This window comes from Buteo buteo, chromosome 7 (genome assembly GCF_964188355.1).
Source record: "Buteo buteo chromosome 7, bButBut1.hap1.1, whole genome shotgun sequence".
Taxonomy (NCBI): Eukaryota; Metazoa; Chordata; class Aves; order Accipitriformes; family Accipitridae; genus Buteo; species Buteo buteo.
Window position 1 is genome coordinate 11,111,793 of NC_134177.1, and position 16,926 is coordinate 11,128,718.

General features: G+C 60.5%; 1 protein-coding gene across 3 annotated transcripts in view; it reads left to right on the top strand.

The window, feature by feature from the left end:
• EPHB3 (EPH receptor B3) overlaps window positions 1–16,710 on the top strand; it is a 29,386-nt gene extending 12,676 nt beyond the window's left edge. The window contains exons 2-16 of one of the 3 annotated variants that reach the window (XM_075031491.1): window positions 1,316–1,380; window positions 1,753–2,425; window positions 9,893–10,048; window positions 10,201–10,536; window positions 11,343–11,467; window positions 11,632–11,800; window positions 11,895–12,000; window positions 12,373–12,470; window positions 12,656–12,778; window positions 12,878–13,125; window positions 13,371–13,586; window positions 13,678–13,827; window positions 13,918–14,111; window positions 14,277–14,432; window positions 14,747–16,710. In XM_075031491.1, coding sequence (XP_074887592.1) covers window positions 1,316–1,380; window positions 1,753–2,425; window positions 9,893–10,048; window positions 10,201–10,536; window positions 11,343–11,467; window positions 11,632–11,800; window positions 11,895–12,000; window positions 12,373–12,470; window positions 12,656–12,778; window positions 12,878–13,125; window positions 13,371–13,586; window positions 13,678–13,827; window positions 13,918–14,111; window positions 14,277–14,432; window positions 14,747–14,855 — 2,924 coding nt within the window. In that variant the 3' untranslated portion in view covers window positions 14,856–16,710. Of the gene's footprint in view, window positions 1–1,006; window positions 1,381–1,752; window positions 2,426–9,892; window positions 10,049–10,200; window positions 10,537–11,342; window positions 11,468–11,631; window positions 11,801–11,894; window positions 12,001–12,372; window positions 12,471–12,655; window positions 12,779–12,877; window positions 13,126–13,370; window positions 13,587–13,677; window positions 13,828–13,917; window positions 14,112–14,276; window positions 14,433–14,746 lie in introns of those variants that run through there. The other 2 variants (XM_075031490.1, XM_075031492.1) reach the window with 2 other exon arrangements.
• The last annotated feature ends 216 nt before the right edge of the window (window positions 16,711–16,926 follow it).

Here is a 16,926-nt window from a genome sequence, read left to right on the forward strand (position 1 = left end):
CTGGAGTGGCAGGAAAGGAGTTGAAACTGCCTCTTGCTTCTGGGGCTTAGCCGTGGTGCCTGGCACGGCCAAGCTGCCCTGGCATGTCCTGTGCCCCGGCCATCGAGAGCGAGCGGCTCCCAGCCCGCTGCCAGCTCTGGGGGCTGGAGAGCCATGGCTCCCTGCGTCTCAGGGCTGGGTGGGCTGAGGGACAGACTGATGGACAGCCCTCTGGGAGCTGTGCGGGGTCGGGGATGGGGTCATGCCTGCAGCCGGGGAGGGGGATGCCCTCAGCAGGGAGGCGTTTTGGAGCTGGGCCTGGCCCTGGCTCGGGGCAGGCACTGGAGCCCCTCTGAGCACACCGGGGCCTGTGGGGGACTGTTGTCCAGCTCTGGCGTTTGCACCCCCTTGCCCCAAAACCCCCAGGGCCGAAGAGGGGCCAGAAGACCCCAGGGATGCCTGCTGCCCTCCAAACAGCCTACGGGGCCGTTCCTGGAGCAGGGGTTGCAGAGCCAGCAGCCCACGGAGGGACCGTTGGCACCGGCCCTGGAGCACATCGTCATTCTCCGTCCTTGCGTTTCGCTCCCGGTTTTTGCGCGTGGTGTTTGCGCGGAGCCGCGCGGCTCTGCCCGGGATTAGCGACAGCTGCCTGCAATTGCAGCTCTTCCCAGACAAGCGTCTCGCTCCCCCAAGGCTGGGGCTGGGGCTGTTTGGGGAATGCTGCTGGGGTGGTTTGTCTTGTAGTCTGCTCCAGGAATGTTGGCCAGACGGTCAAATTCTTCTCCCCTCTTGTAAAATGAGTGATGTGGGGCGTCTCTGGGAGAGCAGCCTGCCAGTCCCTCCTCCTCTGGATAAACCTGCCTGGCCCGCACCGCCCTGTCATGGGAACGGGCCCTTTCAACCCCAGCCACAGTAAATACGCGCCCTGCCAAAGCAGAGGGGGAGGGCGCGGATGGGGGGGCCTGGTCTGGTCTCCCTCCTCTGGCACCCCCCTGCACTGGCCGGGAGGCACGGCCGGCCATGCCGGCGGCCGGGGGTGGCAGTCCGTCCCCGTCCCCCCCTCACCACCTGGTCGGCTCCTTGTCCTGCTGTTTCCCCGCTCCAGCACGGCTCTCCGGGGACGCCTCGCTCTTCCTGTTCTCCTGACGGGAGAAGAGAAATCTGGAGTCTGTCTGCGCCGCTCCCCCCTCCTCCCACCACGTCTCACCCCCCAAGTTGCTGTTTTCCGCAGAAATGTCAGGCTCGGCTCTCCTCTCCCCCACTCCTCCTGGTTTTTTTCCCTCTAATCTTGGCCTTCGTCTCCAATTACTTCTTTCTCTCCTCCCTCTCTCTCCAGAGACCCTGATGGACACGAAGTGGGTGACCTCTGAGTTGGCATGGACAACTCATCCAGAGACGGGGGTAAGTCTGGAGCCAGCCCCGGTCCTGACCTCCAAAGGGCATGGCTGGCCCCGGCCCCACGGGAATCGGGCTGCTCGCCAGCGCCTTCACGGAGCTGGCTGCGTCTTCCCCCTTCCCTCCTGTGCTTATCCTCTCGCCTCGCAAAACCATCTCCTCCTGACTCCGTGCCGGCGGAGCGGGAGTGCTGTGGTCCCTGGCCCGGGTTGCTCTTAGTCACCTTGGAGACCAGGAGGGTTGGGACGGGTGGAGGTGCAGCTGCTTCTCTTCCCTGTTGACTGTTGCCTGGTCCCCCTCGCCCCGTGCCGTTCGTGATGTGCCCGTGGCACCGATCGCCCCTGCTGGGGGTCTAACCTGCTTCCCTTTCAATCACAGTGGGAAGAAGTCAGCGGTTATGATGAGGCCATGAACCCCATCCGCACGTACCAGGTGTGCAACGTGCGGGAGGCCAACCAGAACAACTGGCTTCGCACCAAGTTCATCCAGCGCCAGGACGTCCAGCGTGTCTACGTGGAGTTGAAGTTCACCGTGCGGGACTGCAACAGCATCCCCAACATCCCCGGCTCCTGCAAAGAGACCTTCAACCTCTTCTATTACGAGTCGGATACAGATTCTGCCTCTGCAAACAGCCCTTTCTGGATGGAGAACCCCTATATCAAAGTGGATACAATTGCCCCGGACGAGAGCTTCTCCAAGCTGGAGTCCGGCCGTGTGAACACCAAGGTGCGCAGCTTTGGCCCTCTCTCCAAGAATGGCTTTTACCTGGCCTTCCAGGACCTGGGAGCCTGTATGTCCCTCATCTCCGTCCGGGCTTTCTACAAGAAATGCTCCAACACCATTGCTGGCTTTGCTATCTTCCCGGAGACTTTAACGGGCGCCGAGCCCACTTCTCTGGTCATCGCGCCGGGCACCTGCATCCCCAACGCAGTGGAGGTGTCTGTACCCCTGAAGCTGTACTGCAACGGTGACGGCGAGTGGATGGTACCCGTGGGAGCGTGTACGTGTGCCGCTGGATACGAGCCCACCATGAAGGATACCCAGTGCCAAGGTATGCGCGTGGCAGTGGCAGAGTGACCGTGGCTTTTGTCCCCGCGGACGCGTTGGTGCAGAGGAGGTGGTTTTGCGTTGAGCTCAGTCTGTTTTCAGAGGCTTGGGAGCTGGGCAGGCTGCCTGAGGAGGGAGCAGGGTGGTATTTCAGCAGACTAGTCTGCTATTTGACTCAGCACCTAGAAGCCTTAAAGCCTTCGTGGTCTGGACTAGCACGGTGTCTGCTGTGACACGCTGGTTAGGATCCGCCGGTGCTATCCTCTGCGGGATACAGCTCCTTGCAGGGGTACAACCGTGGCTCAAGGCATGGTCCTCAGCAGGGATTGGGCACGTTTAAGCCCCTGAGCATTACTAAAACCTCCCTCTCACCCCTGCTGCCGTGTCCAGCGTCTCCCCTTTCTCCCTCCTGTGGCTCGTTGCTGGGGCAAGTGATTATTCCCGGCAAGCATGATTTCACGCTGCTTGTGCGGAGGCACTCGGAAACCCCAGTGGTGAGCGGGGCCCTGCTGCACTGGCTGCGGGAGAAGCTGTGCGGATGCATGCTCCCACTGCCAGCGCTGAGGGCTTGCAGCAGGGAGGGTGGGGAGCGGCATGAAGGCAGGGGAGCCAAAGCTCCCTGTCCCTGCTCGGAGGGAAGGGAAGAGCATCCTGCACGTGGAGCTACTGGGGATGGAGAGCCACCCTGAGCAGCAGGGTAGCCCTGTGCGGGTCCTGCAGCTGCCGTGCTCTCCCACGACAGCTTTGGTGTTGCTGTTTAACCCCAGGTTGGGTGTATTCATAAGGAAAAATCTGCCCAGATGGATGTTACTCTCCCGTGGGCCAATTTTGTCTTTGGGAGCTACCTCTGGCACACAGGACCCTGCCCTGGGGTGGCTGGGGTTTAGGGCAGCAAGGTCACCGCTCCCCTTCACGGGAGGCGTTGCGCAGGGAGCAGGACGCCAGCTGGGCCCCCAGCGCTGGATGCCTCGTGCTCGCCGATGACGGGATGCTTGGCTCCGGCCCTTTGCTCTTGGCAGAGGCGATTTGGGACGGCCCGTGACATGGGGCTCGGGCCAGGCCAGCCTCTCCGCTGGCTTTGGGAGCAGTTTAGCTGTTGGCCATACCGCTGCGGCTGGTCGGGGAGAGCTCAGCCTCCACAGGGCCACGGCCCTGCTGGGGAGCCTCCAGCACCATCAGTGCCAGCACAGCCCTGACTTCAGTGCCCTGGCCCTCTGCATCAGTCTTGCGAGCAGCCGATCTGGCTCCTCCTGGGGCAGATGGACACCGGTGCCAGGCATCCCTCACTGGGTGAAGAGCCCACGCTTGAAAGTGTGTGCTGGCGTCCCCGGTCCTGGGGAGCTGGTTTCCTTCTTACTTGGGGTGGGACGATATCAGACCGTGCAGGGTATTTGCTCTTTGCCAGCAGGGAGTGGGGTTTGGGCACAAGGTGACACCGTTTCCAGCCAGCATCTGGGCTGTGCCGAGCAGGGGCATCTCAAGGAAGGACCAAGGGCTCCTCAGGGCATCGCTGCAGCCTGAGGCAAGGTCCCCTCTCCGCATCCCCCGAGCCAGGCAGACACACACGCATGTGGCGGCTCTCTCAGCGCCTTTGATTTCCCCCCGCAAGCCCCGGCTTCTTCCTCAGCGTGCAGGGAAGCCACACTGAGCCGCGGGCACGTCTCCATCCGGCAGCCTGCTCTCTCGCTGGGTAGAAGCGGCGGTGTCCTCACGTTTCTCTGGGAAAGTTGCGCTGCGCTTGTAGGATCAGATTTTCCGCCATATGATCGTGTGTTTTAAGTGGAAACAGCTGAAGAAGGGCTGGGAGAAGCTGGAGCCGCAGCTCCCTTTTCTGCTCTCGGCTGGATGTTCCCTTACCCCATTTTGGCAGCCCAGTACCGCCGAGAAGGCTCTCGGCCCCCGCGGCGCGGGGAGAGGTGCGGATGTGGCCCCGCAGAGCTGGCGTTTTGGCAATCCCGCCCCAGGGAGCCGCTGAGGCTTCACCGCATGGGTGAGGAGTGCTCTGGAGTGCCAGATGGCATTTTAATAAATAACAATACCCAGTTACTGCTTAGATGGGATAAGCCCTGTTGTAAGTCTCCCCCTTTCCCCAGACTTTCAGTGGCCTTTGAAGATCTCCTCCTCCTCTTTATCTCCATCCAGAGCCAGGATTAGACCTGCATTCAGACCTGTTACAATGCAGCTTGTATCCTGGTCCCTCGGGAGCCGAGGGCTCATCCCGCCCGGCTGAAGGCAGTTTCTTTGGCATGCTTTGTAATGCGATACGCCAGGCTGGTATCTGGCGCTCTAGTCCTGAGTTGCCACAGCATTGATTTGGCATCTCATTCTCAGCCTCATTATCTTTATTTAATTAGCACACGGCCCTTCTGGGGGTTGTGCCACTTCCCACACGCTCCCCGCCACGCAGATCTGCAGAGGCAGCTCTTGCAGGATGAAGAGGAGCTGCTGGCCGGGGAGGGGGATGAAGGCTCCTACATGCCTCCACAGGCAGGGGTGCGCTGCCTTCGCCCCCTCGCACGCAGAGCCCTGCGTCCCCTGGGGTTCAGCCTTTCCCCCAGCCCCGGCCCTTCTTTTGGTTTGCAAGCACCCGAAACGTTCGGGGGATTCGGTGTCAAAGCCTTCCTCGCGTTGCGCAGGCAGGCGGTGGGAGTTTTCTTGGAGCAGTACGGGGCTCCCGGCGCAGAGCAGCCCGGTGCGTGTTACCTCCCCAGAAATGCTCCTGGGCACGTGCTCCCTGCATCGGATTCACCGGGGTTTGCACCCCTCGTGTTGCTGGCTTCACCCAAAGACAGAAAAGTTTGGGGTCTGGCTGGCCTCCGTACCACGGCTAGCAGCGAGCCCCCTCCTCGCGTGGCCCTCGGTGCCCACGGTGGGGTCCTGAGGGGGGCCACGATGTCCCCAGAGCCTATGCCCTGCTCAGGAAGGGGACTGAGGCTGTGTGGTGCAGTTGATGGACACTAAAACAATAAAAAGCACCCAGGCAGACGGTGTGCCGCGTGATGCTGTGCTCTCCTCGGACCCATTTCTCAGCTTTTTTGATGTCCCTTTTCTGATGGCACCAGGCGCTGTATTTTTGGGCACAGTCAGTAGGTGACAGCAGGTCAAGCTGGGGCCAAAATCTGAATTTCTGTGAAAATAAATTTCCCTTGCAATCAGTGACTAATGGAAACATCACCTCGAATTAAAAAAAAAAAAAAAAAAGAAAAAATGCCAAGCAAGCATTGCACTTGCCAACTGTTTGCAGCTTTGCATTGCAACACGGGCTTGCTGCATGAAACCCAGGAAGTGAAACTGCCTGCTATTAATTGCCTGGGCTTCCAGATCAAAGGCAGCTCAGCAGCGCAGGCAGGGGAGAGCTGCCGGTTTACAGCCAGGCAGCTCCACAATGGGTTACTTGTAACACGGTCGAGGAAATCTGCCCCTGCCGTCCTGCCTGTGACCCGCTGTGGCTCAAGAGGCAGCTTTGCTTATTGAAAAATTTTTTTTTTTTCCTTTAAAAAAAAAAAAAAAAATTTGGTTTCCCGCCTGTTCTTTGGATGCCACTGTTCAAATCCCTGAGGGCTCTTTCCCTTCTCTCCCCTTCAAATTTACTCCATTCACTTTTGGACTGTGCTAGTGTGAAATATTTCCACCCAAAGGGTAATTTAAAAAAAAAAAAAAAAAAAATCAAGTGCCTTTTAAGAGAGACTTAAAAAGAGAGTTACCGCCTCAGCTGTAGCCAGGCTGTTGCTTCCACGGCTCTAATCCATCTGCAGCCGCTTACGAAAGCGGGAAGGGAGCGAGCCGTGCAGGTTCATAAAGCACAGATCGTCCCAGGCAAACTCGATTGCTGCCTTTAGAGAAATTACAGGGTTGCTGGACAAAGGGATGTGATCGGTTTAATTTATCTAGGCTCAAGCGAGGCGTTCTGCTTCAGTCCTACAGGGAGAGAAATAGCTGGAAGGATGCTGCCCGGGCTGGAATAGCGTCGTGTGGATGGGAAAGCAGTCGAGACCCGAAACAGCGTAGTTCAGGGCTGGTATTTCCCGATGTGCCGTGGGCTATCCCTTCCTCCTTCCCTCCGTTTCCCAAGGGAGGGGACCCCAAAGTTTTGGGGATGTACACAGGGTTCGTTGCTGCTTGCCCGCATCCCATGCAGTAATGGAGGCTGCCTGCGGGATGAGTCACTGCTCGCTGCTGCTGCCAGGAGGGTTTTATTTCGGTGTTTTTTTCGGCTCCCTCCCTTGGACTTCATTCACCAGGGTGGGGACTGTATTTGGGAAGAGTGCCCTCCTCTTCCCCCAGCCCTGTGCTGCAGCTCTGCGAGGCAGGATCAGGCCCCGGAGGTGGGCGACTGATGAAAATCCCAGAGGGGCTGCCAGAAGCAGCCGGATGGCTGGCAGCGGCTGCCGCGCCATGCCGTGCCGGGTGTGCGATGCCCCGTAGTGGATGCAGGGGCAGTTCTGCAGCAGCCCCAGGGCTGCGTTACTGCCCCCTTCCCTCCTGCACCCCACATAAATCCCCTCTGCAGCTGATCCCCGCTGTCAGGCCAGGCTGCGTCTCCCTCCCATCAAACCAGCGGCTCCTCTTCAGACTGGGGAGCTCCGCTTCGGTTCCCTGACCTGTTATCCTGTGGCTGTCAGTGACTGTCATGTTCTCCCCAGAGATGACCGCAGCCTGGCACCAGGAGATGTGATCTGTGTGCGGAGGTTCAGGGTTGTTATTTTATTTGAGGACACTTCAGCGGGAAAAGTGCTTATGCAAACCTCTCGGTGGGGAGCGGGGAGCTTGGCTCCCCGGCTCCGGCTGGATGGAGTCACGTTCCCGCTCTGGAGCTCCCAGGCTCGTTCCCCAGCGTGCCGGCCAAGACAGTGGTTGTTGTACAGGCAGTTTCTTGCAGAGAAGAGATGACACAGCGGCTTATCCACCGGGGACCTGGGATCAACTTTCAGCTTGGTTACAGCCTTCAAATGTGGCGGCTGAGAGCTGTCACGCTGCCACCGAGGTCTTTATGCCGTGATTTATTAAGCGGAGTTGGAAACTTAAACACTGGAGTGCATCTGGGCCTCGGTCCCTCTCCTGCTCTTCCTCTGCTTAACAACAGGGCTGGGATGTGCCTCGTCCCCCTCCTGCCAGGGTGGCATAAGGGTGTGAAGAAATTACCTTTATCCGTTTTGCCTGCGCTGGGCACTCCTGCAGGATGGCAGGCAGCTGCCCAAGGACGGCACTGCCCATCTCTTCCTCCCGTGTCCGGGAGCGTGGGAGGTCACTGTCCCCTCTGTGCCCGTAACCCACCAGGCACCGGTGGGCGCTGAGCATGCAGGAGGCCAGAGGCCATCATCATCCCTCCTGCATCCTTTGCAGAGCACCTTGCTGTCCCTGGCTGCCGTGACACACTTGGACTGTTGGCTTCTCAAAGCTCTGGTTGCTCCAGCTTCACTCTCTCCCCAACAAGCCTGTTATTTCAGGGGGTTTTGTCCCTGATGGATCTGGGCTCCTGTCCATAACCGAAGCATGTTTGGCAGCTTTCTGAGCCCAGAGCGTTCCTGTCCAAGAGGTTTCAGTCATCTCATTCCTCAGCAATCTGGTTCCTTATGTGTGAATCTGCATCCACCCAGTTTGAACCGCCCGGGACTCTGGCTGGGGTGGGTCTGCCTTTGCTGAGGCTGCTCCACTACCTCTGGGCATCTGCTGTCCACGTCTTTGCGTTTCATGGTGGTGAGGGTGGCCTGGGCTGGGGGTACGGGAGCCCTGGACTTGCTCACTGCAGGGACGGTCTTCATCTCTTGCAGAGGAGCAGGTCTGCGCACTCCTTTGCCCTTCAGCCTGTGCAGTTGGGATGGGCTAAGCTTTAATTTCCAAAGGGAAGGCCCAGAGGCTGGGTGAACTTGGGTCAAGGAGCTGGAGCCAGTCCAGCCATGTGGTCGGTCCTGTTTTGACCAAAGAAGAGTCTCCTTGCCCGAAGGCTCGTGCCCTGGGAGTGGGAAGCAGCTCCTGCCACCCATCCGGGCAGGGGGGCTGGAGAGCACACAGTCCACAGGTCCCCTCCTCGGCAGTGGGGTGCCTCCCCCCCAGTGGGGCTGCTCACGCATCCCCTTGCCCGGCAGCACTGCGATGGAGTGGGGCTTCTCCCCTGGGGCTGCTGCTGCTCGGTGCCTGGGCAAACTGGGGTGCCAGGACAGCACCCCAGAGCTGTGTGCGGGTCCCCGCGGGGCCGGCCAGGCAGCGTGTGACTCAGCAGCACTCCATGCCCCACGCATGGGGCTGCAACCGGCCGGAAAACTTCCACGGAGGGTGTCACGAGATGCCTCATAGCAGGAAACTTCACTTGCTACAGCCTGGTGAAGCACCGGGAAACCTCCTCCTGTTTACGGGGTGATGTGTGACAGGCGTGGGAGGTGGGACAGAGCTGCCGGGAGGGTTACGTGCCCTCGGGAGCTGCCCTAACCCCGTCAGGGCGATGAGGATGTGCCCCCCTGCAGGGCCGTCGGTGCTGATGCGGCCCCGGCCGTGGCAAACAGGGTGATGCTAAAGCAGAGCCGGCACCAGCAGGTCTCTCACCGCTTTGGCCAGCTGTGAACGCAGAGCACGAGACCCTCTTCCTTGGGGCAGCACTGTGATAAATCAGGCTATTTCAAGGTGTGGGTCGGGTTTCCGAGGCCACTCTGCCCCTTGGCTGGAGTGCCATTAATCCTTTCACATGCCCCGTGTTACAACTAAACACCCCGTGGTGCCAGCCGGGCCAGATCCCAGGACTTGTGGCTCCTTGAAGGACCCTGATCGGAAGCGGGGGGGTAGGAGGCGGCAGCGATGCCGAAGCAGCTCTTTAGCCAAGGACCTGTAGGAATGTTTTAATCTCGCTCAGCGCTCCACTTGAGCCAGCCTCGGCCTCGGGAGGTGCCACCGCCCCCGGGGCTGAGAAGTGGCTGAAGAGCCCGAGGCGGAAGGTTTGGGGCTAAGTGGCTGCATTTCGGGTGGCGGAGGCCTCTCACAGGGGCTGCTTATTCCAGCCTTATTTCCCTGGAGAACGGATCGCTGACCCTATGGAGGGTGCTGGACCTGAAAACCAGCTGGGGAAGAGAGTGTGGCAAAGCCCCTGGAAAGTGCAGTGAAGAAACAAAACTGGGGATGTGCTCTCCTGGCTGGACCTGCCGTGACCCCCATACTGCTGGTGGTGACCAGCTCTTCCCATCTCCGACTGCCCCAGGTCTGCTGCCGGAGCACAGCGTCTCCTGGGCAGAGCTGTGCCTGCGCTGGCAGGTGCCCCTGCCCTGTGCCAGCAGCCCGCTCTCGCCTGCCCTGCCCGGCCAGGGCCACCGCATCCCTGGGCACGGCTGACGGCGGTGGGAAGGCTTGTAGGTGGCCTTTAGTCCTCAAGCCACTGATCAGAGATTTGGCAGGGCAACGAGGAAGGGTCTGCCCAGCCTTCGGGGGAATGGTGGATGTTTTCTGGGTGCACCTTATAACTCAGGTCTGTTTTCCCTTCCTCCAGCATGTGGCCCGGGAACCTTCAAGTCTAAGCAGGGGGAAGGTCCCTGCTCTCCCTGCCCTCCCAACAGCCGGACCACCTCGGGAGCAGCAACAGTCTGCACGTGTCGAAACGGCTTTTTCCGGGCGGACACGGACCCCGCAGACAGCGCCTGCACCAGTGAGTCCTGCCCTGGGCGAGGAGGGGAGGCAAGGGGAGCTGTGGAGGTGGCGGGGGTCCGCGTCTGGGGCAGGGGGAGTGTGCTGTGCCCACGCCAGAGGTGAGCCAGGCATGGGGGCACGCCATCCCTGACCCCCACATTCCCTCCGCAGGCGTCCCCTCTGCCCCTCGCAGCGTCATCTCCAACGTGAACGAGACGTCGCTGGTGCTGGAGTGGAGCGAGCCGCAGGACACGGGTGGGCGGGATGACCTGCTCTACAACGTCATCTGCAAGAAGTGCAGCGTGGAGCGGCGCCTGTGCACCCGCTGCGACGACAACGTGGAGTTCGTGCCACGCCAGCTCGGCCTCACCGAGCGTCGCATCTACATCAGCAACCTGATGGCCCACACCCAGTACACCTTCGAAATCCAGGCTGTGAATGGCATCTCCAACAAGAGCCCCTACCCTCCCCATTTCGCCTCTGTCAACATAACCACCAACCAGGCAGGTCAGTGGAGCTGCCGGAGAGCAGGGGCTGGCTCTCCACTGCAGAGCGGAGCAGGGATTTCTTGCTGTGACAGCCTTGGAGGCTGCAGTCCTTTGTGCTGCTGTGTTACTGGCTCTCCATGCCTGCATCTAATCCCCTGGGTAAATTCTCCTCTCCGTTTAACGCATGTCCCTGGAGGACGTGAGATCAGAACGCATGCAAGTGGAGAAGGGCAGGGTTGGCAGATGCTCCAAAGAGCTCTGGATCTCCTAGACCTACCCCAGAGATGTTATGCCTGCTGCGAAGGGAGGAGGAAGGAAATGAGATTTCTCCCCTGTGGGCCTGTGAAGGCTCAGCACCAGCTCAGACCTTCACAGCCAGCCGAGCGCTCTGCCGTTCCCTCCTTCCTCCCGCTCTGGCCCAGCTCCAGCGTGCTGGTAATCTCCAGCCGCCGCACTCTGATCTGATTTCACGGGTCTTGTCGGTGGGGTGGAGCGCAGAGCTCCTGGCGAGTGGAGGAGGGGAAGGAGCCCTGGTTTGGGCTGGCAGGGCCCTTCCGTGGACCAGTTTGCATCTAGGCGTGGGGTGAGGCATCACCTCTGTGCTATTTCCGAGGCTCTCCTTGGTCTCTTATCACCTTGGCTGCAAGATGCTGAGACCGCACCTCCCTACAGAGACTTGTGGGAGGCCAGTCTCGGAGCTTTTCCATGCCTTTCCACCGAGGTTATCCAAGCAGGTCCCAGGCAGACAGTCCCCTACACTGATGTGGGATGGTGGAGGGGGAGCCTGGCACAGGTGGCTCATTCCTCCCCTGCCCTCTTTCCTAGCCCCGTCTGCCGTGCCTACGATGCACCTACACAGCAGCACCGGGAACAGCATGACACTGTCGTGGACTCCTCCAGAGAGACCCAATGGCATCATTCTTGACTATGAGATCAAGTACTCGGAGAAGGTAAAGCAGGAGGCAGAGCAGCTTTTTCTCTCCTCCAGCCTTTCTGGCTGGCCGTCAGCACTGTGGCAAAGGGGATCCCTGTAGAGATAGTCCCTGGGGGATGTGGGAGCCAGCAAAGGGGGGGATTGCTTCACGGAGGTGACACCCACATGTCTCCCCTACAGCAAGGCCAGAGCGATGGCATCGCCAACACAGTCACCAGCCAGAAGAACTCAGTGCGGCTGGACGGGCTGAAGGCCAATGCTCGGTACATGGTGCAGGTCCGGGCACGCACGGTGGCTGGATATGGCCGCTACAGCCTCCCCACAGAGTTTCAGACAACTGCAGAGGACGGTAGGTACCAGGGCTGGGCTGCCTCTGTCCCCCAGCCCTCCTATGTGTGCTCCTTTCCCAGCTTGACTTCGATTCCTGCCTCCCCCTCTGTTAGGCTCCACCAGCAAGACTTTCCAGGAGCTGCCTCTGATAGTGGGTTCAGCCACTGCAGGGCTGCTGTTCGTCATTGTTGTGGTGATCATCGCTATCGTCTGCTTCAGGTACTGGCTTTGCAGGGAAGGAGGGTTCAGAGCTGGGTTTGGGGGTTGCTTGTGTCTGCCCCAGAGTTTCCCCCCTTGCCTGTAGGCAGAGCTCTGGCAGCTCCAGTCTGAGAGCAAAGGACTGGACCTGCCACACATGGGTACCAGAGCGTGGGTCCTGTGGGAGGACTGTGCATCTCTGCTTCCCCAGCACCAGCTGGGGCTCTGCCCAGGCTCCTGCCATCCTCTCTCAGCACAACTAGGCCATCTTCTCCCATTGCACCTTGGGTGGAGGGATGGCTCTGCTCGCAGGCTGCCGGAGGGGAAGCTCTCTGGCATAGGCTGTCTGTGCTGGGATTTGGAAGCTGGCAGTCAATGTCTTTGCCCCATCAGGAAAGGGATGGTTACTGAACACCTCCTCTCGTCTCCTTTGGGCAGGAAGCAACGCAACAGCACAGACCCCGAGTACACGGAGAAGCTGCAGCAATACGGTGCGTGTGAGAGCCCAACAAATGGGCTCTGCCCGCCCTCTCCCAATTCCAGCCCCATGCGCAAGCGAAGGGGCAGCCCTCGCTAGCCAGGGACCGGGAGGGATGGGCTGACAGCTGGCCAAGCTGTCTCAGCATCTGTCACCAGTGTGGCATCCCTCCTGGTGATGATTCCTTTGCCATTGCAGTCACCCCTGGGATGAAGGTCTACATTGACCCCTTCACCTACGAGGACCCCAACGAAGCCGTCCGGGAATTCGCCAAAGAGATTGACATCTCCTGTGTCAAGATCGAGGAGGTCATTGGAGCAGGCAAGTCCCGGGGCTAGGCACAGCAGCAGCTGAGACCACCACTCCTTAACCTGCCGCATGGCTCACCGTGCCTCCCCCTTCCCCCCTTCCCCAATGTAGGGGAGTTCGGCGAGGTGTGCCGTGGGCGCCTGAAGCTGCCTGGCCGCCGCGAGATCTTCGTGGCCATTAAGACGCTGAAGGTGGGCTACACGGAGCGGCAGCGGCGGGACTTCCTGAGTGAGGCCAGCATCATGGGCCAGTTTGACCACCCCAACATCATCCACCTGGAGGGGGTGGTGACCAAGAGCCGCCCCGTCATGATCATCACAGAGTTCATGGAGAACTGCGCGCTCGACTCCTTCCTCCGGGTGAGCATCCGTCCCCTCCTGCCCTGGGCTGGGGCTGCAGCACATGGGGGACAGCAGCTCCGAGCCCTCCTTCTCCACCTCTCTGCATTGTTGTGCTGGCATCCCCAGGGCTAAGCTGTGCATAGACATCGTGGGGTGGGGGAAGAGGGGTGGCTCTAGGGTGGAGGAAGGTGGTGGTAGCACATTGGGATCCTTCCCCAGTCTGTTCGGGGTGTTGCAAACCCCTCTGATCTCTACTCTTGCAGCTGAACGATGGGCAGTTCACGGTCATCCAACTGGTGGGAATGCTGCGAGGCATCGCCGCTGGCATGAAGTACCTTTCAGAGATGAACTACGTGCACCGGGATCTGGCTGCCCGCAACATCCTGGTCAACAGTAACTTGGTCTGCAAAGTGTCTGACTTCGGGCTCTCTCGCTTTCTGGAGGATGACCCGGCCGACCCCACCTACACCAGCTCCCTGGTATGGGACACTCGTGGTGGATCCACCGATCTGGGAGTCGGGGGAGACGCCTCAGGTATGTGCTAAATAATAGAGCTATGTATCCATGCAGGGCGGCAAGATCCCAATCAGATGGACGGCTCCTGAGGCCATTGCCTACCGCAAATTCACTTCAGCCAGTGACGTGTGGAGCTACGGCATCGTCATGTGGGAAGTGATGTCCTACGGGGAGCGACCCTACTGGGACATGTCCAACCAGGACGTAAGTGCTCCCTGGGGAGCGGGGAGCTATGGACTGCCCCAGGGGGGAGCCCGGGTGGCTCACAGCCTGCCTCCGCATGTCTCTCCACAGGTGATCAATGCAGTGGAGCAGGATTACCGCCTGCCACCCCCCATGGACTGCCCCACGGCGCTGCACCAGCTGATGCTGGACTGCTGGGTGCGGGACCGCAACCTGCGGCCCAAGTTTGCACAGATTGTCAACACGCTGGACAAGCTCATCCGCAACGCTGCCAGCCTGAAAGTCATCGCCAGCGTCCAGTCCGGGTCAGTGGCATCCCCGCTTCCAGTCAGGACTTCCCCAAAGGGAAGGGAATGCTGGGGTGGTTGGGACTAGAGATGTGAGAGGGCAGGGGTAAGAAATCTCCCCCACTTCCAGTTACATCTCTCTGTCCCCTGCTCACTGTGATCTGTGGCTCTCTTGTGCTTTAGCATCTCCCAGCCACTCCTGGACCGCACCGTCCCAGATTACACCACCTTCACCACCGTGGGAGACTGGCTGGACGCCATCAAAATGGGACGGTACAAGGAGAATTTTGTCAATGCCGGCTTTGCCTCCTTCGACCTGGTGGCGCAGATGACTGCGGAGTAAGTACCTGCTTGTGGAGGAGAGAGAAAGCTGGGGCTGGAGCTGCTCTACACTGTCCCTTGTCCCTTGCCTCTCCGGCAGCCGCCACCTCCTGCCTGAGCATGTGGAGGGCTGAGTTGTGCATGGGGTTTTCCCAAGGGAGTTGAGGTCTGGGATTCAGCGTGCAGTCCCCTGTGGTGTTAGAGGGACACTGAAGCTTGGCAGAGGGCTGTAATGAAGGTGGATGGGTCCCTCGGCCGCAGCTGGATGGGGCACGGCCACGTGCTGGTATTGGTGCTGGCATGGCGGCTGAGTCTTCACCTTCTCCTTGCAGAGACCTGCTGAGGATAGGGGTGACGCTAGCAGGGCACCAGAAGAAGATCCTGAGCAGCATTCAGGACATGAGGCTGCAGATGAACCAGACACTCCCGGTGCAGGTTTGACCGCAGGGGACTCTGCATTGGAACGGACCGAGGGAACCTGCCAACCAGGTTCAGTTTGCGGTGCAGCCCGGCTTCCCGTTTCCCCCTTCACACGGCGCTCCTCTGCCTCGGACGGTCGCCTGGGACGGGATGGGACGGGCTGCCCTTCCCTGGATCAGAGGCACTCGTGCCGAGAGGGAGCCCAGCTTTTCGTCCCGTGTCCTGGAGCGGCGAGGCAGCAACGCATCTTCATATTGAAGATGGATTATGGGACAGAGATGGCACATCCCGCTTCCCGCCCTGTCTCGGTGCTCATCGGTTTGAAGAGTTGTTCTGCTTCTTGGATTTCTTTTCACCCTCTTTTCCCCCCGTGTCCTCACTTCCCTCCCCTCCCTGAGGCCACAGACTGTTGACCCGTCCGCTGAGTCCGTCGGATACGTCCGAAGCCTTCCCTAACTCTGGTCCCCACCTGGAAGCAGCCGGGGGAGGCCGAGCCAGCGACAGGGCCGGGGCCATCGGCCCCAGACAATCACTCCTCTCCTCTAGCCCTGGCGGCCCCTCCGCCCGAGGGTCTGCACTGGAACGTGTCCGAAGGGAAGGCTTCGCTCCCTTTCTCGGCTTTGCACGCCAGAACCCGAACCCCATGAGATTTACTATGCAGGGAGTTAGGCAAAAAAAAGAAAAAAAAAAAAAAAAAAAAGAGATATATTAAAAAAAAAAAATAAGAGGGAGCAGAAAGGGGAGGGAGGGGGACCAGGCGCCCAGCTCCGCATCTCTTACCCTCTTGGTTCTCCTGGCCGGCTCTGGACTGCAGAGCGAGGCCGTCAGCACGTTTGCACAGGGACCCTCCGCCCCCGGACCGACGGCAGCCGCGCTCCCCCCTCGAGGGGCCGGAGAGCGGGGCTGGGGCGGGGGCTGCGCCGGGGGCCGAGGCCCGGTCTCCCCCAGCCTCCTCTTTTATGCAGAAGGAGCGGGTGCCGCCGGCGCGGCCGCCCCGCTCCTGACACACGCTGTGATTGCTGCCAAAAGACTCACTCACCTTTCCCTGAGGATTCACTGCAGCCCGGTTCCTCCAAGCCGAGGGAGAGACTCCCAGCGTGCCTGAGTGTGCGTGAGTGTGTGCATGCGTGCGTGGGTGTGTGCTGGCCGGCAGGACTGTGTGAGGCAATGGGCAGAATAAAGGCAATAAGAATTTTACTGGAGTTTCCTTTGCTCGATCGCGCTCTCGCTGGATGGGCCCGGCTGCCTGCGGCTTCGCTGCCCATCGGGGTCCTCCTCCTCAGGCTGGCTCCGTGCCCCTTTCTGCTCCCCCCATCTCTTGCTGTCGTGTGTTCGGGTGGTCCCGCAGGGTCCCCCTCGGCACCAGCGCTGCTGCAGGGTCGGGCCAGGCGGCGATGCCGTCCCCAGCCTGCAGCGCCTGGGGACCCGGCGTGCTCCCCTGTGGGGTGCGTAGGGTGGAGGTTGAGAGTCCCAGGGCAGAGCCAGCCGTGAAACTCCCATCTAATGCACTCAAGAGATGCTCATCATTGGTTTTTTCCCCATCCCCTCCTCAAGTCAAGCTGGAACTGTGAGAACCAAACCCGGTGTGCAAAAACTGAGCGGGGAGCAGCCGTGCTCGCTGGCCGTCCCAGCGCCGGAGGGTCCCCGCAGCCTCGGGGCTTTTCCCCGGAGCGGCGGTCCTCCTCTGCTCTCCCCAGGCAGAGTCCGGCCCCGGGCAGGAGTGTTGCAACAGCCGCCAGCATCCCTACATCACCGGCCTCGCTCCTCTTCTCTCTGAAATGGCAGCAGCTGAGCCAGGTGGGTGCATGCCAAGGCAGCCAGCTCCGCTGCAGGCGGCAAGGTAACCCCCCCGGGGGCTGCTGTCCCTGGGAGAGCGGGGCCGGGGGGGTCCCCATGCCCTCAGCCCAGGAGGATTGCACCCTAAATAGCTGAGTGGGACCCCCGGGTGCTCATGCTGGGGGTCCTAACAAGGTCTTTATGCCCCCTTGGCGGTAGTACACCTCGCTGGCTCGCTTACAGGGGTGCTTTGCTGGCGGTGCAGAGGGGCGAGCGGGTGCTCCCCGAAATGAGGGAGTGCACCCCTGCGCTCCCC